Source organism: Enoplosus armatus, chromosome 2 (genome assembly GCF_043641665.1).
Source record: "Enoplosus armatus isolate fEnoArm2 chromosome 2, fEnoArm2.hap1, whole genome shotgun sequence".
Taxonomy (NCBI): domain Eukaryota; kingdom Metazoa; phylum Chordata; class Actinopteri; order Centrarchiformes; family Enoplosidae; genus Enoplosus; species Enoplosus armatus.
Genome location: NC_092181.1, coordinates 3,250,712 through 3,269,593, shown reverse-complemented (window position 1 = coordinate 3,269,593; position 18,882 = coordinate 3,250,712). Strand labels below are relative to the sequence as shown.

Sequence of the window (18,882 nt, the reverse complement as noted above, 5' to 3'; positions counted from 1 at the left end):
TTAAATGAGCAAAAACTGAACATTATCCTTCATGAAGGTAGGAGTGTATTAGACTTGTAGTTTTAACGAGGTGTATCTAAGACCTACTAAATAAATATGTACGCTACACTCAGTTATAATCACTGATACACATTATATTATCAGTATAATAATATAATGATCATATGACTGATTTACTTTACAATTTACTTTAACAATTTATCTGAGGATGTTATGTACATCACTATACTGTTTTCATAAGGTTTTTACAGGCCTTGTAGCAGACACCTATAACAGATTTACTGATTTGCTTCCAGTCTTTCACCACAAGGTGGTGCCATAACACCATCACAGGCCGCCAAAGTTTGGCATGATGAGTTTTCAGAGGGAAGAACCTCATCACATGCATGGCTGCATCTGTCATGGATAAAGCACAACCTTTTCAATTCCGTTTATTATTTTATTTAGGCTACATCATAAAGTACTCGTGTTGAGGGAATATACTTGCCAATACATGAAGGGAAACTTTGTTTATGTTTGTAGTTGTTGATCCGGTGAGATCTGGCTACGTTATACTAGTTAATTAAGATAAATAACAACTTAAAAACAACATCAGAACTTTACTAAAAGTTGTCGTTGTGTGTGTGTGTGTGTGTGTGTGTTAGCATCAGCCTTGCTTTTGTTGTCGCGTGAAAGAGAGGCTGCTGCTGATGGGGAGGGGCGGGGCGCCGTTGTCATGGTAACAGATTAAAGGCAAAGCTATTTCGGATAGCTCCATTAGCACTTCTGCTGCAGTGGCTGCAAACTGTGGCTCCAGGGGGGGGGGGTCGCTTCATTTTGTGGTCTGTACTCTGCGTGACTTTTTAAAAAAAAAAAAGGAGTTAGCACATTTGGCTAAACTGTCACTCTTGGTTGTTTAATATTTTACACATTTTACATCAGTGCTAACTCTTTCTGTGTGACGAGCAGGGAAGCTGGGAGGAGGAGGAGGAGGAGGAGGAGGGTGGAGGAGGACGGGTTGGTGGGGGGTGCTGACGGCAGATGCCTTTGCAGCAGAGTACCAAGGAGGATGCTGGAGAGTGTGTGTGGTGCTGCGGGACAGAATGCGGACAGGACTGTGCTTGGACACCGACCTGGCCGGATCTCGTGTGTGTAGCTGTTAGCTGCATGAGGAGTGTGTGAGTGAAAATCTAAAGCGCAGTGCCAGCAGGAGGAAATACTCAACTAGTTTAGATAAGATGGACGGGACGCCTTGAACCTGCGAGACTGGCTCCCTTCTGAAGGACATGTAGTTGCCACCAGCCTCGTCCTGTTTGAGACAGCTGGGATATTCTGCTGTGATTAATCACAGACGACCTTGGTAACGATGGAAAGTGGAGTTTTTCTGCCCTGCTGCCTGGATCAATTCATGCTGAGCCCACTTGTCACTTGGGTAAGTACAAAGCATCAGGCCCTGACTGCCTGCCAGGCTCTGTGATATCAGCCTCTCATCCTGTGTTCTCTTTCTCACTTAGGTGAAGACGTTTGTGCCAAATGATGGGGGCGCGCACTTGGACTTTTCTGAATTACTGGACGGAGTCTTTTTGAATGACATCATGACACAAATGTAAGTCACTTCACGCCAGCTTTGTTCTCATATTTCACTTGTCACGTTTCTAATCTAGGTTGTGTCCAGATGGATGTTCAGATCAGCAGCCCGTGTTTTGAAGCTGCTGGTTGTCATAGACTTGATATAGCATCTGTCATTAAGTCATGTTTAATGTTTTCCCCTCGTGCCATCTATAGCAGATGCTGATACAGTATCAAGCATCTGCTAACATTCTTATCCAGGCGCCAACAGTACTGGCTTTGTCACTCTGCAGTCATAAAGAGGATCTTTGTAGTCTGCTGCAGCCTTTAAATGCAACTTCCTCAGTACTTTACAGGTTAGGGGTTCTCAAAAAGAAAATGTTAGAATTAGCATAAATGTTGCAGTTACACAGCCCACATTGAGGGACATCACCTAGAAGAGGAGGACTACAAATGGACCAGATCTGCCAAGACATGAGGGACATCATAGATACTGTCAAGATGCTACTTAAGAGATTATGATTTGGGTGCCTTATGTTCTGAGGGAATTACCCTCACCCCTAAAAGAAAACTCTAACTCATGGTCCTCTAGCAGTTGTGTCTAATAGGTGGCGAGACATTAACTTTAGCCCCCCTGTTAGGATGAAATGACACTTTGACGGTAGAGCACTAACTCAGACTGAAGAGTTGCAAAGAAAGGGTTAAAATATGATGACCCAATGCACTTTTGGATAATGCTGTCTAGCCACCCCAAGTCTACAGTATCCATTCATCCCACTTATCCCCCAGGGTCACAATAACCAGCCCTAACTGCAAAACAATGCTGCACGAGGGGAGGGGAGGGGAGGCTGAAGAGGCGGGATAATCTCCTGGATTGGGAGACCCTCTGGGATTAGGGCCTTGTTGCTGGTGTTTAGTGGCACTGGGACACAGATGGGAGGGAGGAGGAGTCACAGAGACAGGATAAACAGCATAGAGATGGAGACTGGTAGCCTAAAAAAAATGTGATGCACTGGGCAGCCAGGCAGCATCTCTGTCTCTCTTCCATCCATTATATCTTCCTGCATGTCTCTTTATCCTTTTCCCTGATATAGAATACATTTGACACAACAGGTTTCTTTTCCTGAGCAACAAGGTGAAGTCTGACCTATATAACTGCACAAAGATCCATGAATGATAACATTTGACAGTTCAACCTCACACTACAGTAGGTCTGAGCCAACAGCCTGGGAATCCAAAGGGTTTCCTTTGGGTGGAAAGTCTAATGCCACCCCATTTGGCTGGAAAACAGTCCAGCTTGTTGGCTGAAAGGAATGACATCACACAGGCTAAAGTTAGGAATGAATAGAGACCTCATACATGTTTTCATGGCGATTCTTGGGCCAAGACGTTTACCAGCTCGCAGCTTCCTCTCACTCCACAACCATTTATTTGTTTGTGAATGGCAGAAATGTCAAATAAAATGCCTTTATGCTGTGTCCCGTCTTCAGAAACCCCTCGGCTGCACCTCAGGGTGCAAACAAAGTGAGCATGGATCCAAGTCAGAGGATCCAGAACCTGAACCTCCTTGTGCAGCAAATCAAGACGTATTATCTGGTGAGTTTTGGATGTACCCTCCCCTTGTTTTCTCAGCCATATAATATGTTATATCATGTATCCAAGCTTCAGGCTGCTAAGCTTTCCATCTCTCTCTACAGCGGATTATGATATCTGAACATTTGATTTGGATTTTTTCAATTCTACCTCGGTTTTGCATCATCCGTCACGCACACTCTGGTCCACACATGCGCAAACCAGATCGTCGGTAGCACTTGTGTCCCAGCAGATCAACTAGTTCTTCTTAAGATGCATGCCCTAAATATCAGCCGTGTACACATCTGTGTAATCAGCACAGAGGCGAGGATAGAGCACAGCAGAGAGCCGCAGTAAAGCTGCAGTCAGAGCCGCAGACAGACAGAGCTTTAGAGGGACACATAGTCACGAGAGTCGTGGGCAGACACCACTGATGGTGAATCTTGGATTTTCTGTGTCAGAGTAATTAAGTACAATTCGAACTAAGCTTTTTTCCTGTTAAGATCCGTTAAGATCACAAGAAAAGTAATTTCGCTGAGGACGCGACAACCAAGTTCTTCAGATTAGCACCGCAAAGGAATGATGGGTTTATCTATTGTGTTGTTACCAACAGACACCAACACATTGACAGTATATCTGATATCACGAATGGCATATATAATCACTGCTTGTATTGTTGTTACTCTTGGCGAGCATAACGTTTGGTTACTTCTTAGTCACTCTGATCTCACTCACCGCAGCAGGAAGGAAAAACATCAGAATTCAGTCAAGCCTGCTTCTATTTGAGACAGACTGCAGCTTTGCTCATATTAAAATAACTTGTGATGAAGCGCACTTCAGTAAAAGTAGATGTAGGGCATCTCTTGCATCTTTTTAAGTTCTTTAAAAGTGAGAAACAACGGTTTCAGTTGTCAGAGGCAAAATACAACTGCTATCCTTCTTACTGGTATCATGTTGAACAAATTGACATACAGTAAGATGCTGTTGTTTTATCTACTGCAAGACCCTATATCCCCAACATACTTCAGGTGTAATCCTCAAAACAAGTTTCCCGATCAGAATTTTCTAATACCGCTAGAGACTAGAGACCACACTGCGTAACCTCACATAAGATAGGAAAGGGGAGGATGACGGTTTCGTGGCCAGTCAGTTGAACTTTCCTCAAAGGGTCACGGTGGCAGTCACTGGAAAATGTGACTGTTGGTGCTGGTTGGACTGTGTTACATCAAAAGCTCAACTCAAGTCAACTGTGGCTTTTCTTGCATATGGGAATTAGTAATTGTTTCCTGAACTTTACAGGGTAACCATTCCTCATTAGGAGCTATTAGCAATCACTATTACACTGCACACACACAGCACACATACTGTACACACACGCACATCCTGATACAAGGCTGCACCACACAGTTTTGGTGGGTTTCTCCACCGCACCAGGGAAACTGGCTCTGTCGTCTACCCATTCAGAGATTTGGCTGTGTTTCTATACATGTGTTTAAGGAGCTGCTATGTGCTGTACATACATACGTCCCTGTCCATTCAAGCACTTTGGCTAGACCTCAAGAAGTGTTGTGTTCTGTCTTTGCATCAGTTTGGCCTAAAATGTGCTTATTTTCCTTTTTTTCCCGACCCATCTCCCTCGTCCCCTCTCTGTTTCTCTTCTTTTTTTTTTTGCAGGATAATCTGAGACAATTAATCATGATTCCTTTGCCAAACGTGTTGCTGCTTGGCAGGACTCCTTACTCCGGTACGTTCTTTTAAAGGAAACTCAAGAGTACTCCTCATCTCTCCTCTCTATTGGAGCTGCTAAGTCTCTGTATGATTAGAAGGCAGATTAGTCTGATTAGTCTACTCAATACGCACAGCATTGATTTCCCATAATTTACCTAAGATTAGGACATGTGTAATATAGACTCTAGACTATAGCTGGCTGATTGTTAAACTGGTCGTTTTAAAGGATCTAAGAGGAAATTAAGAGTTTAATGAACAAAATTACACAATAATATGAATTATGAAACTAAAGGGAAATACGAGTATTAATGTCATTGTTAATTGCATTTAGAAAATGGCAACAATGCAAAACAAATGATAATCTTTGTTTCTAGATAGTGAACAATGAATATCAGGTGAAAATGGTTACAGTTTCCTCACAGACGGACTGATTTAGCTCCTGATACAGTTTTAATTCAATTGCACTCTATCAGTCTGATAACCACACTGGCTTGTGATGGTAAGGCTTTGGCGCCTGGTGACCCAAATTCACCAGCCAGCACTCGTTTCAACTGAAATCCATGCCAGCAGCCCTCAGTACTTCAATCTGATAAGTTTTATGTCAGATAATGAACTCTCTTTTTTTTTTTTCACCCCACAGAACAAAGTCTGGAGGAAATGAAGAAGTTTTTGCTGCTGCTGTTGGGGTGTGCAGTCCAGGTAAACGCTGACTATTTGACAGAAGCAGAAACAGACCGCATGAGCTGTGGAGATCTAAATCTGTTTACATTTTCATTTTTCAGTGCGAGAAAAAAGAGGAGTACATTGAGAGGATCCAGACGCTTGACTTTGACACGAAAGCTGCCATAGCTGCACACATTCAGGAGGTACAAGACTTTTATATGACACATCTTAAAATGAGATGAAATGATTTTCAAGTACTTCAGTAGTATCCTCGTGCTGCTTTGTATTCTTTCACATTATGTTGTTCTGACTGTCCCACCTCATGTTTACCAGTTGACCCACAGTCAGGAGAACGTGCTGGATCTGCAGTGGTTGGAGTCCAGTGAGGTGCACCCGGACGAGCTGGAGGCCGTAGCGAGGGACATGGCCGCGCACCTCCGTCATCTCCTGGACCAGAGGGACACCCATCTAGAGGTATATTCATTTCTTCTGATTGTTGAAGAGGTACTCGTTAAATGCATGTTTTCTAGGAATTTGGGAACTTATCTGATCCGTGTATGAAAGAGTTTCAATCAACATGTTTTCACAGTTCTACTCTGTGTATAGGTTTAAAGAGGTAAACTAGGCATTTAGTCATGTGCTGAAGGTGATCTGTAACCTGTCCTTTTTTGCAGACTATAGCAGAGCTGATGCAGGAAAAGGAAGGGGCGGTTAGCTTGCTCAGTAGCCCCTCTAGCCCGCAGTCCGCCAGCTACTCTCCCAGCATGCAGCAGCAGCAAGCGGGGGCTCAGCAACACCTGGCGGTGGAGCTGGCTGACTCTAAGGCCAAGATCAGACGACTTAGACAAGAATTGTGAGTACCAAGTGGACAGAGAAAAAGAAATAGTCAATTTCATTCACAAAAAAGTGAGTAGTAAAAGTAAAATTCTCAGAAATAATGCTACATCATCACAAACTTTGTCAAGCTTGTGATATAGGCAGCAACACTATGCTGGATTTTAATTAAAAAGCTGAGTGATGCACCTTCCTTCCTTGAATTTGGTGTGCCCTGCAATTCACTTTTTTTTGTCCAAAATGTGTGATTTGTGTGATAGTTTACAGAGTAAAGCAAGTCACTGGTAGAAGTAGTCCATTCCCACAGTAAGTGATTGTGGGGTTTAACATTGTCTCTTAGTATAGTCTGAGTTTCTCTTCAGGATGTTGGTAAAGAGTTTGCCTTTCCTCGGGGGGAACTGCCAATACAGAGTGAATGAGAGGCAGAGAGAGAGGGAGAGATACTACAGGATAAGAGATGCCCCGGGGAGTTTGGCCCACATTACTGCCTGCTTGGCAGGTTCCATGGCTGTGCACTACCACTGACCCACATTGCCTCTGAATTTCAGCAGATACTGCACACACACACACACACACACACACACACACACACACACACACACACTAACCCTGATCCAATCAAGATCTCAGTTCCATCTTTGCTCTCCATCCCATCTTCTCCCCCGTATTGTCCTCTCTTGTTGGGATGCTCACATTCACATACTGCTGCCTCTGAGCAAACACAACATCACCTCAAGCATCAAGTATGGCTTAACTTTGCACTTTTGAATGACGTGCATATATACATCTGATCCTGCGACAGCTCGTCCTGCATGCATGCATAAGATTGGGTTTAATGAGATTTATGTTGGCATCAAGTGTGTGTGGGTTTGTAGATCCTACTTCGTTTTGAATTTGCCACTCAACAATTGAAACATAAAATGTGTTCTTTTGCACTAGTGGTTGAAAGGGGGAATGCATGTGTTTAAATGTGCTCCCTCATGTATTTGGTCATTTGCGGTATTTCAATATATATTAGTATTGCAGAAAAGTAGTAAGTAGTGCGCACTAACCAACCTGCCTGCTTGTCTTTCTGCACTGCACATCCGACCCCACCAGAGAGGAGAAGAGTGAGCAGATGCTGGACTGCAGACACGAGCTGGAGAACATAGAGGCAGAGCTGAAGAGGATCCAGCAGGAGGTTTGAACAGCAGAAGAATAAATTGCAGCTCCTTCTGGTGGCGACACACAGTAACCTAATCTGCAGATTATACAGATTATTGTACACCATACTTAATGACAGCAAATTTAAACCTCTGCACTCTGACTCAGAGATACAACTAAACCTTATATGGATCTGTCTGATCTTCATTTGCATTCTCTGTTTAGGCCTTGTGGCCTTGGCTGCACAAGTTTGCTTGGTTCATATGTTACAACCACACTGGAAATTAAAGCAGCTTTAGATTCTTTTTGGCCACTTTGGGACAGCGGAACAAGCCAACACAACATTGACGCCTTTTAAAGTTGATATGTTGAATGTGCTTGCATACAGCTGCCTATTTATACATCCAGCAGCCACTGAGCATCATTAGCAGCAAATTGGAGTCTTACTTCTTGCCACCTGCTAAATGTAAATCCAATATCGCCTCTCTTTTTAGCTCTGATTTAGTCTTCACAGCTAAAGAGCAGCAGTTGCTCTTTAGCTGCTCTATGCTCCACCGGCTAGTTGCTAACTATGTCTTTATGTCCTTCAGTGCTGGGCCGATAGTACAGTGGGTTTATCAAAGCTGGCTGCTAAAAACAGCTGCCTGCTGCACCTCAAAATGAGGTTGGGGAGCGTTGTGAGACAGAACCAAAACAGTGAAGTAGCGGACCATAAAACCAAAACAATGAGCTGAAAGACATTAAAAGTTTTCAAAAGGGAAAGCTAAAGGGGAACTGATTTGCCACTAGGAGCAACCTCTTTCACAATATAGATACTCATTTGATCTGTTGTTAATATAAAACATTGATTAATGCAACTCAGTTTGAGACACGCTTGAAGATTTCGAGGACTAATTGAGAAGGAATGGTGCAGAGCTACATTTCTTTGAAGCTTTTTCCACACATCATGCCTCTGTCTGGACCTTCACCAGAACTCCCAGTTGCTTGTCGACGCGCGAGCAGCCCGCACCTACCGTGACGAGCTGGACGCCCTGCGAGAGAGAGCCATAAAGGCAGACAAGCTGGAGAGTGAAGTGGGACGCTACAGGGAGCAACTGCACAAGATGGAGTTCTACAAGGCCAAAGTGGAGGTTGATGCAGTCTTATAAATGCTGTACCAGTGAATGCTGAGACATGATTTTTGGTTATATATGCTTGGAACTAAGGAAATCACTGAATACTCAAAAATCACATATTAAAATATTTATTGGATGATAAGATGTAAGGAAGTATATTCACTTTTTAGATAATAAAGGAAAGTTTTCCTGAGATAGAGATAGAGAAGAAAAGTGAAAGTTGTAGAAAAGCTGAGCTGTGTTTTGTGTGTGGGTGTGTGTGTGTATTTCAGGAGCTAAAGGAGGATAACAGGGTGCTACAGGAGACCAAAGAGGTGTTGGAGGATCAGTTGGAAGGCTGGAGGGCACGCTCAGATAAAATCCACCAGCTGGAGAAGCACAGTCTGCTGCTGAAGGCCCGGGTCCACGACATGGAACAGGTCAGACATCTGCACACAAGGAGGTGTCTCCTTTGCTACTTTTGTGTTGCCTTGTATTAAGCCTCTTCTAATACTGACAACAGTGATCAGAGGCAATATCATTCAAAAACTTCTCCTCTTTTAGAATTAAAGATCATGTAGTCCTTTCAGTGGCTGGACACAAACTGTTCTCATACCTTCCCATACCTACCTCTCATACTTTGTGTCTCCCCTTCAGGAGAGGGAGGCAGATCGGAGGCGCACAGAGGAGCTGCAGGAGGAGAACCTGGCTCTCTGCTTGGCTCAAAGGAGGAGCATGGAGGAGTCCCAGCACCTGGGCTGGGAGTTAGAGCAGCTCTCCAAGACCACTGAGAACTCTCAGGGTAAGAGCTGGTGACACAGTAGGAGGAAGTAATGGGATGGGATTGGTTGGAGTGGTAGGGTAAGTAAGGAAATGGATACGTATGTGTGTTCATGCATGGGTACATGCATGCATGAATGCTTTGATCTGTTAGCACTTTTAATCTACTTCTCTGGTCTATTTTTTATGTATGAAACATGTCCTGTTCATTTACTGCATGGACATGTCAATTGTGATTGACAGATTTAGAATTTCAGTTATTCTTTTTTTTTTTGTTAAAGTTTAAAAACTTAAATTAATGGAATCATTAGGAATGTATATGTATAATGTACGATTATATGTATGACAAAACTACAAGCATTTCACAGGCTAACTGAGCGAAGCTGGACTCAACAAACATTCAAACTGTGCACAGACATAATAAAGATCTCCACGAGTGTGTCTAAAGCCTAACGGCGCCTTTAAATGTTTACAACGAGTCTTTCATTCTGTCTGTCTCAAGTCCTCATCTCCTTCAGCTAATTGTCATCACGTGTTTGTGTAAAGGCCAGCAGACTCTGAGCGAGGAGGTGAGTGAGAGGACCCGGAGTCGGATGCTGAAGCTGGAGAAGGAGAACCAACGTCTCTTAAGGACCGTAGAGGAACTCAGAGCTGCCTCTATTAACAACAGCAGACAGCCCAAACATAGCCGCCACCTTGAGTGTGATCATGTCTGCCAGGTGGTCTGTAGCAACAACTGTACCTCATCAACAGATGAACCCACAGGGTTGCAAACCTCCTGCCCGAATATAGAAAATCACACTTGTGTGTTCCCACACAGAACAGTAACACAGCAGATGCTAAATGGAGTTTCAAACTGCCATCAGCCACTCCACACAGAAGAGGTGGAGGGAGTCCAGAGTCAGATCCTCCTCACAGATAATCCAGGCCTTCATATTGAGGAGAAAGGGCAGCGAGAGGACGGAGACAGTGGAGATCATTTCAAAGAACTGATGTCTGATCTGGAAGTCTTAGAAAACAATCACAACAGGCTCCACTGTTTTGTTGGATCACGTGATCACTCCCCTGGCTCAAAGAGCAGCAGTCCCTGCCATGACAGCATCTTCACAGGTCTGCCAAGACGTTCCTCCTATGCCAGCAAGCACACACAGCGGCTGGAGGCCAAGTGCAGGGCCCTGGACACAGTTAACCAGCATCTACAGACTTCCCTCGATAATACTGGTAGGTTCTGTAGATCAAATCAGCATTAAAGATTCAGTGATGTAATCATACAATTACTAACTAGTTTATTCCTTCTACCCCAGACCGGAAAGTTCAGCGCCTGGAGGCAGAGGTTCAGGAGCTGGAGGCAGAGAACCAGAGCCTGCAGGCCACTTTAGAGGAACTCCGGATCTCTGCACGACGCCTGGAGCAACTGGAAACAGAGAAGCAGAGCCTGGAGCAAGAAACCACCATCCTGGAGAGGGAAAAGAGGCAGCTAGAGAAAGAGAACCGACGACTCCGCCAGCAGGTAAGAAGACTTGTTTTCTACCCAAAGGTAGGATAAACTTTGGAAGACTTACGTTGCCCTTGAATAATATGGCCACTGTGCTACCTTCCTCTGTCTCAGGCTGAAATCCAGGAAGCCAACTTAGACAGCAGCAATGTCTGTATGGCCAGCCTGGAGAGGGAGATGCGTTTTCTAGTAAAGGAGGTGGAGGGGTTAAGGGAGACTGCTGAGAGGGTCAAAGGCCTGGAGGGAGACAACAGAGAACTGACCAAGCAAGCTGCTATCGACCAGAGGACCCTGGCTACCCTTAGAGAGGTGAGGGGAGGAAGTCCGTGCTGTCGGGTTTTCGCTGAATAAATAAATCTGTCCGAGCGTTTCATTGAAAATGCACCGTTTTTTACAGCAGCAGATTTGTTCTTTGAACAGATGTCATGATTCGAACAGATGCAAGACTTTGCTCTAACTACAAGCATTTATTTTGAAAAATGGCAGCTAAAAGCAAGTAAAATCACTGTAAAATGAATGTTTTGTTGTTGTTGTTTTTCACCTAATCAGTGACAGTAACTTGTTTGGAAAGCATTCTTCTATAGTGAAGTCATTTATGTCCTAATATGAAGGCTGTCACAAGTGCAGTGGTCTGCTGATTTGACTGATTCATTGTTTTAAGTTAGAAATAAAGATTATTAACATTTGGTTCAGTGCATTTGGAATAATGTCCTATCCTCAAAGTTTTACCACAAATGAAAATGTGTTCATTATCTCCTGACGGCCATGTTGGTTAAACAGAACTCCATAGATTCAAAGAAGCCTTCTCCTGAACAATAACATTTAATGTTAAAGTTCCAGGAAAGACATTAAATGTCAATAAATGTTTCTTCAAAAGAAACTATTTAGTGTAATCCAGGAATACTGTCCATCTCTAGGAACTGGTGAGTGAGAAGCTGAAGAGCCAGCAGAGAGACAATGAACTGGAGAGGCTGGCCCATGATTTGGAAATGAAGGTCCTGAACCAGGAGAGTACACAACAGGCTGAACAAGAGGAACCAGACAACAGGTGTTCACATACTGCTTGGAGTTCCCATCCTGTAACTTTTGGAGGGGATGTGATAAGAAATGAGCAGTGTTATAATGCTACAGTTGGTACCAAATTCCTTCTTTCCTCTATGCAGCAGGTTCAAGATGCTGGAGTCAGAGCTGGAGTCCTCTCTGAAAAAATCTCTTCAGATTAAAGAGGACAAGATGGCAGCTTTGGACGCTCGTCTGCAGGAGTCCTCCACCCTGAACCAGCAGCTGCGCCAGGAGCTCAGGACTGTAAGCCTTAAAAGTTGTATTAAAATTCTATATTTCTAAAAACACATCGTACTTTGTTGCAGATCCAAGTGTCTGATCCCTCTGACCCCACAGGTAAAGCTGAGCTATGAGGCCTTGCAACAGAGGCAGGAGGAAGAGTGGACAGCATCAAGTTCCACCCCTCCCAGAGAGACTGGCAGGGCAATGAGCGAATGGCTGCGTGAAAGCCAGGAGGCCACCAAGGAACTGCTGAAGCTCAAAGACCGTCTCATTGAAGTGGAGAGGAATGTAAGTAGTAGATGGCCTATATAGTGACCAATTTATAAAACGGTGCTATTGGTTCTTAAACACACTAGCACTTGCTGATTTATGTTAATAATAGACCAAACAATGTACGGAGTTAACAGTAATTCCTGGTTTTCATGTTCTTCTTCCTCCTGTCTAAATATTATCAACATCTTATCTCTCTCTTCTCTTCTCTTCTCTCGTCCTCCTCCTTCTCCTGTCCTCCCCTCTCCAGAATGCGACACTGGAGGCAGAGCGCCAGGCTATGCAGGCCCAGCTGAAGCAGCTGGAGAGTCAGTCTGACAGCCAGCAGGCTCAGATCCTCGCCCTGCAGAGGCAGGCTGCATCACTGCAGGAGAACAACACAGCCCTGCAGACACACAACGCTAACCTGCAGGTGCCACTACAACACACACCATTGTTTTTGGTACAATTAGAATAACAGCCCCTGTACACACACACACACACACATACATATATTGCTGATAGAGTCCAATGAGATTCTCTGTAAAGCCTCTGCATCAGTTTGTATGCAGACAGCACAAACTGAAAGCATTTATGCTACATTAACTTCTAATCAAATGGGTCCCTTTCTTCTTCAGGTGGAGAAATCCACTCTGAACTCACAGAGTGCCTCCCTCATGGCCCAGAATGCTCAGCTGCAGCAGCAGCAGTCGGGGACAGAAAGCGAGCGTGACAGCGCCATACGGGAACGTGAAGACCTGCGCGGTGTTCACGAGCAGCTATTACGAGATCACGAGCGGCTGGCAGCTCTGCATGAGCGGCAGGCCATGGAGTACGAGGCCCTGATGGGCAAGCATGGATGTTTGAAAAACGCCCATCGCACTCTGGAGCTGGAGCAGCGCACACTGCAGGACAGGTGAGGGAAAGGAGAGACGGCCACAATCTAGACACACATTGTCATGCCGTGTGGTAAGAGATCCCTGCATGTTCATGTGTGTGTTTGTGTTTGTATTGGTGGCATCTTTAGGTACAATAGCCTGTTGCAGCAGCGGACCAAGCTAGAAGACCTGGAGAAAGCCCTGAAGGAGGAGCAGATGAGGATGGCTCTGGAGAAAGAGCAGCACAGGACCACTGCTGCTGAATGTTGCAGGCTCCGTGACGAGAAGGACTGGTGAGGAGGCACCCACTGGAGCACATACACACTAATGCACACTTAGACTAATGCGTGGATGTGGGCTCACACATGAGGATAAACATCACTGTTACATCTTTGTTTTAAGGCTGAACCAGACATACCGCCAGCTTCTTAACGACAACGAGTTGCTGACAGTGGATCACAAGCAGCTCAAGAGCCAGATGAATGAGGCCAAGCTGGAGCACACCTGGCTGGAGGCCGACTTCTCCAAGCTCAAGAAGGAGTTTCAGCAGCTGGACATCACCTCCACAAAGCTCACCAACCAGTGTGAGGTATTGACATGCAGCAGCTAGTGCCTATTGAATAATACAACTTTACCTTGTAATTGGCTCTTGACCTCAGCACCCAGGACAAACTCGTTATAGTCAGGGCCACATAGGTTCAATGAGCTGACGTTATGTATTGTATTCCAATTCTTTGTTCCAATAACTGCTATAGCGTGTGTTTTGCATACACGATTGCATGTGTGCACATATGCCTGCTTGTCTATGTGATGTTTAGTTGCTGAGCCAGTTGAAGGGCAACCTGGAGGAAGAGAATCGCCACCTGCTCAACCAGATCGAGACCCTGATGCTGCAGAACCGAACCTTGCTGGAGCAGACCATGGAGAGCAAGGATTTGTTTCACGTTGAAGAGCGACAGTATATGTAAGCAAATGGGGCTAACACCATGACAAGATAATGTAGCATTAAATCGGGTCTAATGTGTGGATTTACAGCATGTTACACTAATTTGTTAATGAGCTAACGCATTAAGGCTAAGCAGCAGACCCACAATTATAACTGATGATCCATCTATGTATTTTCTCTGTCTGCCCATCTCTGTTCAGTGACAAGCTTAATGATTTGAGGAGGCAGAAGGAGAAGCTGGAGGAAAAGATAATGGACCAGTACAAGTTTTATGAGCCATCGCCGCCTCGCAGGTAAGTTGGCTGTAATATATTTTACTAATGATTGTGACGAGTCAAATTTCTGTCATGTTTGTCCATGTGCTAACTGGCACATGTTCTTTTGAACCCATATTACCTGATGTTTTTGGTCTCCATCAACTTCCTGAGGAAAATAAATCTTTAGCTGCTAAATGCTCCACTATGTTCGCCATCTAGTTAACTTTATCTGTCTGTCGTCTGGTGCTGAGCATTTATGTTACTTGTGTCTCATTCTCTCACGGTTTCTCTTTCCTCTTGTATATCTGCCCCTCCACAGACGTGGGAACTGGATCACTCTGAAACTGAAGAAGTTGATTAAATCCAGTAGTCGTGAGCATGGGCCTGACCGCCCTCCCACACCCACACACTCAGGCGTTGCTGAGCCACACCTCTCCTGTCACGACAATAACTCCTTCATCAGCTCAGACGGCTCTGGAGGCTCAGCCTCCACCTCAGCAGGTGATGCCATCTCACCGCAGCGTAACAGCAGTGAGTATGAACTTCAGATCATCTCCCACTGACTTCTCATCGGTCTCACCAAAGTACCAAAGTCCTCCCGTCACTGCTTCATAGACCAGGAAGTAAGACCATCATCAGAGGCAGGGCACAAAGGTCATTCAGGAGTGTGTTCATGTAAAGTCCAGCCCACAGCCAGAGGACAGAGAGACATGGATGAATCCATAGCCAGAGCATTTTCATCTACACATGAAGCTGCTTTGCAGGACAGACATCTTCCCAAAATTTGACAAAGCTCCGCCTCAGCATTTTTCAAGGAGACACAAAAACGTAAATAAATGGATTTTAAAGTAAAACTGTTCCAGCACTGTTGTCACATGCACTTCTTTGTTTGGTCACATCCATTATACACAGCCTTCACACAGTGTGACCTGAACAGAGTGTCAATTTTATTAATTGAAAGCGTAAAATGGCTGGAAATGCTGGGGAGAAATATATTCTCAAAACGTGCCTTAAACTTAGCTTTTTATGAACCCTCACACAGAATGAGATCTTAGTAATTCCAAAAAGTTAGCAGGTCTGTAGTGAAGAAGATCCAGACCAACTGTGTAATAAATAAATAAATAATGCAGGTATTGCAATGTGTTTAAAAACAAGCATATGTGTGTGTGTGTTGTGTCCAAAGGGTCATTCTTACTGATGCATGATGTGTGTGAACTTTCCTCAACAGTCCTCAATGAGTCTCCCCTGTGTCTTTCTTAAGTTAATGTATTTCTTCACTTCTGCCTTCCTTTTTTACATCCCTCTCTCTGCTTGCATCCGTCCCTTTGTCTACCTCCCATGTGGCTACACTTGCTGTTAAATAGCCTCTCTGAAAATGTTTCCCCGTATGAGGAACAGACTGAAGGACAGAAACAAAGTCAAGTCCCTCTTCCGTCGTTCCATGTGTAAGAAAGACTGTGGTCCGGTGTCTACCCTCATCTTCACTGTAGCCTTTTATTTCACTGCTAACTTTATAATACTAAGTGTATCTATGTTTCTTTTCATAATCTACTACATGCCATAACACCAACGTTACTCTAGTTTCAGTAGAATGTATTATTGTCAACAAGGATGCTTCCCAGCAGGTATAAAATCAGCAGTCACATGTCAGTAATGTGTCCATCCATGCCGACCTCATTTCACCACACTAACTTAAAATGATTACATACGGTATTACAGCTTTAAGCATCTGCAGCAGTGTGGCTATTTCAAGACAATCTGGAGTATTTTATTAGAACAATAGAGGTCAAAGAAACGCTGCATTGCAGGAGGATACTGGTGCTGCATGAGCTCTGTCCTTCCAGCAGCCAGCTGTACTGTAGGGAAAGATTACAGTACAAAACCACAATTCTAGACTAATGTCTATTGGTCTATGGAGAAAGCAAACCATCCCCGTCGTTTTTACATGCCACAGAACAAAAATACCTCCTAGTCTCCATGACCAGTTCACCTGTCTGTCCCCTTCCCTCATCCACCTCCCACTTCTTCCACTCCTTGGTCCATCAATGCAGCCCTAAGCAGCTTGGCGTACCCCTCGGCCCTGTTTGAGGAGGAGCGGTGGGCAGACAGCTCAGAGCAGCTAGAGGGGCCAGAGGCTGACGTGGAGGAGGACAGGAAGAACGCATTGACCTCATCTCTTACCACATCCATCTTGTCCATCCTCCACCTTAATCATCCCACCACTCTACCATCGGGCCATGTCACCACCACAACCACTGACACCACCGACACTGTTCCAGATGTGTCTGAGCTTTGGGTGACAGGTAGAGGCATTGACGAGCCACTGTTTTTGTTTTGATGTCATCTTCATTAGTTAGAAGCTAGAAGAAAGTGTAGAGGAGAGGAGAGCAAAGGTGTGCTATTCTTGTTCTAAATGTAGAAGCTGTAAGTGTTGGAAAGTGTCAATCACTCACAACCATTCACTGATTTCTCCTTTTATGCCCCACAGACAAGGACTCCAATGACAGCGCTGAGCCATCTGGATTTGAGGACAACGACGAGCTGCCGAATCACGGTAAAGCCCTGTGGATACTCATGTAGAGGATTCAGCAAGCATACAGATGTATTACCAGCTCTGGAATTAGAGCAAATCCATCAAATTGCAATCATGACCTTGTTTCATATTAATCTCTGTGCTGACCAGAGAGGCCAACAACTGTTACAGAGAGACTTGACTCTGCCGCCCCCTGTTGGTCATTAAGAATATTATGTTGACACAGCTGACAGATGTTTTCATGATAGAAATGAACGTGTGTATATTTTGCATTGCAGCGCTTTAAAAAATCACAATCTCTTTCCAGGGCTAAACGGCGTCCAGAGTCGAGCCCAAAGTGAGAGCAGTGGTGAGTTCAGCATGAGCCTGGAAAATGAGCCATGGTCAAACGGCAGCAGCCCTGTCCAGCAGCCCCCATCACGCCGCTCCTCCTCCTCCTACCAGCCACCCAGTGATACCTCCACCCCCCAACACTCACACAAGCAGCAGCAGCACAACGAGAAAGCCTCTACCATGCCCATCACCAACAGTCTGAATTCAGATATCCAGTCCATGCCAAAACAGAAGGACCTTGGGCTCTCTCAGGACTTCTGGCTCACAAGGGGCACAAAGAGCATTCGAAGGGGATCAAGAGGGAAAGTGACAAGACGCTCCTCAGATTCAGGGGGCACAGTCAAACTGAACCCAGGGCTCAATGGGATGAATTCAAAATCAAGCTCTAGAAAAGCTGAAACCACCCGAGCTTCTGCTTGTTCACCCATCACAGTGCTGTATGTTCAGGGTAAGTCATCCTCGATGTCTGGCTGCCTCAACTGCTTCTCCACCCCTCTGGGGAAAGAGGGGCGGCTGAAAGGGTCCAGGTCACCCAAAAGTCTCCCCCGAGCCAGCAGCGTCATTTCCACAGCAGAGGGATCGTCCCGACGCTCCAGCGTAAACAGCGACTGCAGGGTGACAGTCAAAACTGACCAGCTCTCTGTCCAGGTTTCAGAAGAGAGGAATAATCAGGAGGAAACAGCGAGTCAGCAACAACTGGAACCAGACACCAATAACGGTGAGACTGAGCCCGTTCCTCCTGTCAAACCTCCCAGAGACCCAACAGCTGTAGTTCCCACAGATCACCCCAAGTCCCCTGTGCAGGAGTCCCTTTTTGGCTCCTCATTCACTTTCAACTCTGTCTTCTCAAACACAATCTTCAGTGATTCTGTGGTCACGACCACAACTAGTCTGGACGCCCTTGGCAACAACCAGACCTTCCTCTGTCTGAATGCATCTCTGGTGCAAAACTGTCCACTCGAGAGCCAGGAGCCTCCTCCTAACAACCCACAAACACCGCTCAACGTGGAAACTGAGCAGAGTCAAAGTGCAGAACGTGCAGCCGGGCTGGAGGAGAAGGACATGCCGCTCACAACTGCATGAAAGCAGGTGTCACATCACTGTATAATGTGTCATTCATATATAGCAGGTACAAGGCCACTCTTCATCACATCAACCGAAGCACACAATTTAAGTCACTGCAATTTAGTATGTTTGCATTTAATTCCACTGACTACCCAAGTATACAGTAATCTTAAAAGGTGTAAATAAAGAAATGTTTCAACACTTTTGGTTCTGGCTTTTACGGCACATTCATTTATCTGAGCAATAGATCCGAAGACTCAGTATTATCTTTCCATTCAGGTTCTCTTTTTGCACAAATTCTGTTTAATATAACTGAACTTTCGCCCATTAAAATGTAGATTGGTATTGTGACTCAAGCCTTTTTACCTTTACTTTACCACACTGACAATCCTGTTCTGTATATTAGTGTTCGAGTAAACATTTTGTTCATTTCTGCTGTTTCTATTTATGTCATGTTACTCGGACAGAACATTTAATTTA

General features: G+C 44.8%; 1 protein-coding gene across 1 annotated transcript; it reads left to right on the top strand.

Moving 5' to 3' along the window:
* The first annotated feature begins 1,345 nt into the window (after positions 1-1,345).
* ccdc88aa (coiled-coil domain containing 88Aa) lies at positions 1,346-18,420 on the top strand. Its single transcript, XM_070915485.1, has 28 exons — positions 1,346-1,411; positions 1,494-1,585; positions 3,039-3,144; positions 4,795-4,864; positions 5,489-5,547; positions 5,631-5,714; positions 5,845-5,985; positions 6,186-6,364; positions 7,444-7,525; positions 8,460-8,618; positions 8,876-9,022; positions 9,240-9,384; positions 9,909-10,583; positions 10,667-10,872; positions 10,972-11,166; positions 11,775-11,905; positions 12,021-12,162; positions 12,256-12,429; positions 12,662-12,823; positions 13,029-13,306; positions 13,418-13,561; positions 13,671-13,857; positions 14,087-14,232; positions 14,415-14,507; positions 14,791-15,002; positions 16,523-16,774; positions 16,960-17,025; positions 17,312-18,420. Exons 1-28 carry the CDS (start codon positions 1,346-1,348, stop codon positions 18,418-18,420), a joined length of 5,502 nt encoding a protein of 1,833 aa, XP_070771586.1.
* The last annotated feature ends 462 nt before the right edge of the window (positions 18,421-18,882 follow it).

Bases quoted from the DNA above. Each gene is read 5' to 3' on its own strand.
- ccdc88aa (XM_070915485.1), top strand. From the start codon at position 1,346: ATGGAAAGTGGAGTTTTTCTGCCCTGCTGCCTGGATCAATTCATGCTG. The intron at 6,365-7,443 runs GTGAGTACCAAG...CGACCCCACCAG, and splicing joins AGACGACTTAGACAAGAATT to AGAGGAGAAGAGTGAGCAGA. The intron at 10,873-10,971 runs GTAAGAAGACTT...CCTCTGTCTCAG, and splicing joins ACCGACGACTCCGCCAGCAG to GCTGAAATCCAGGAAGCCAA.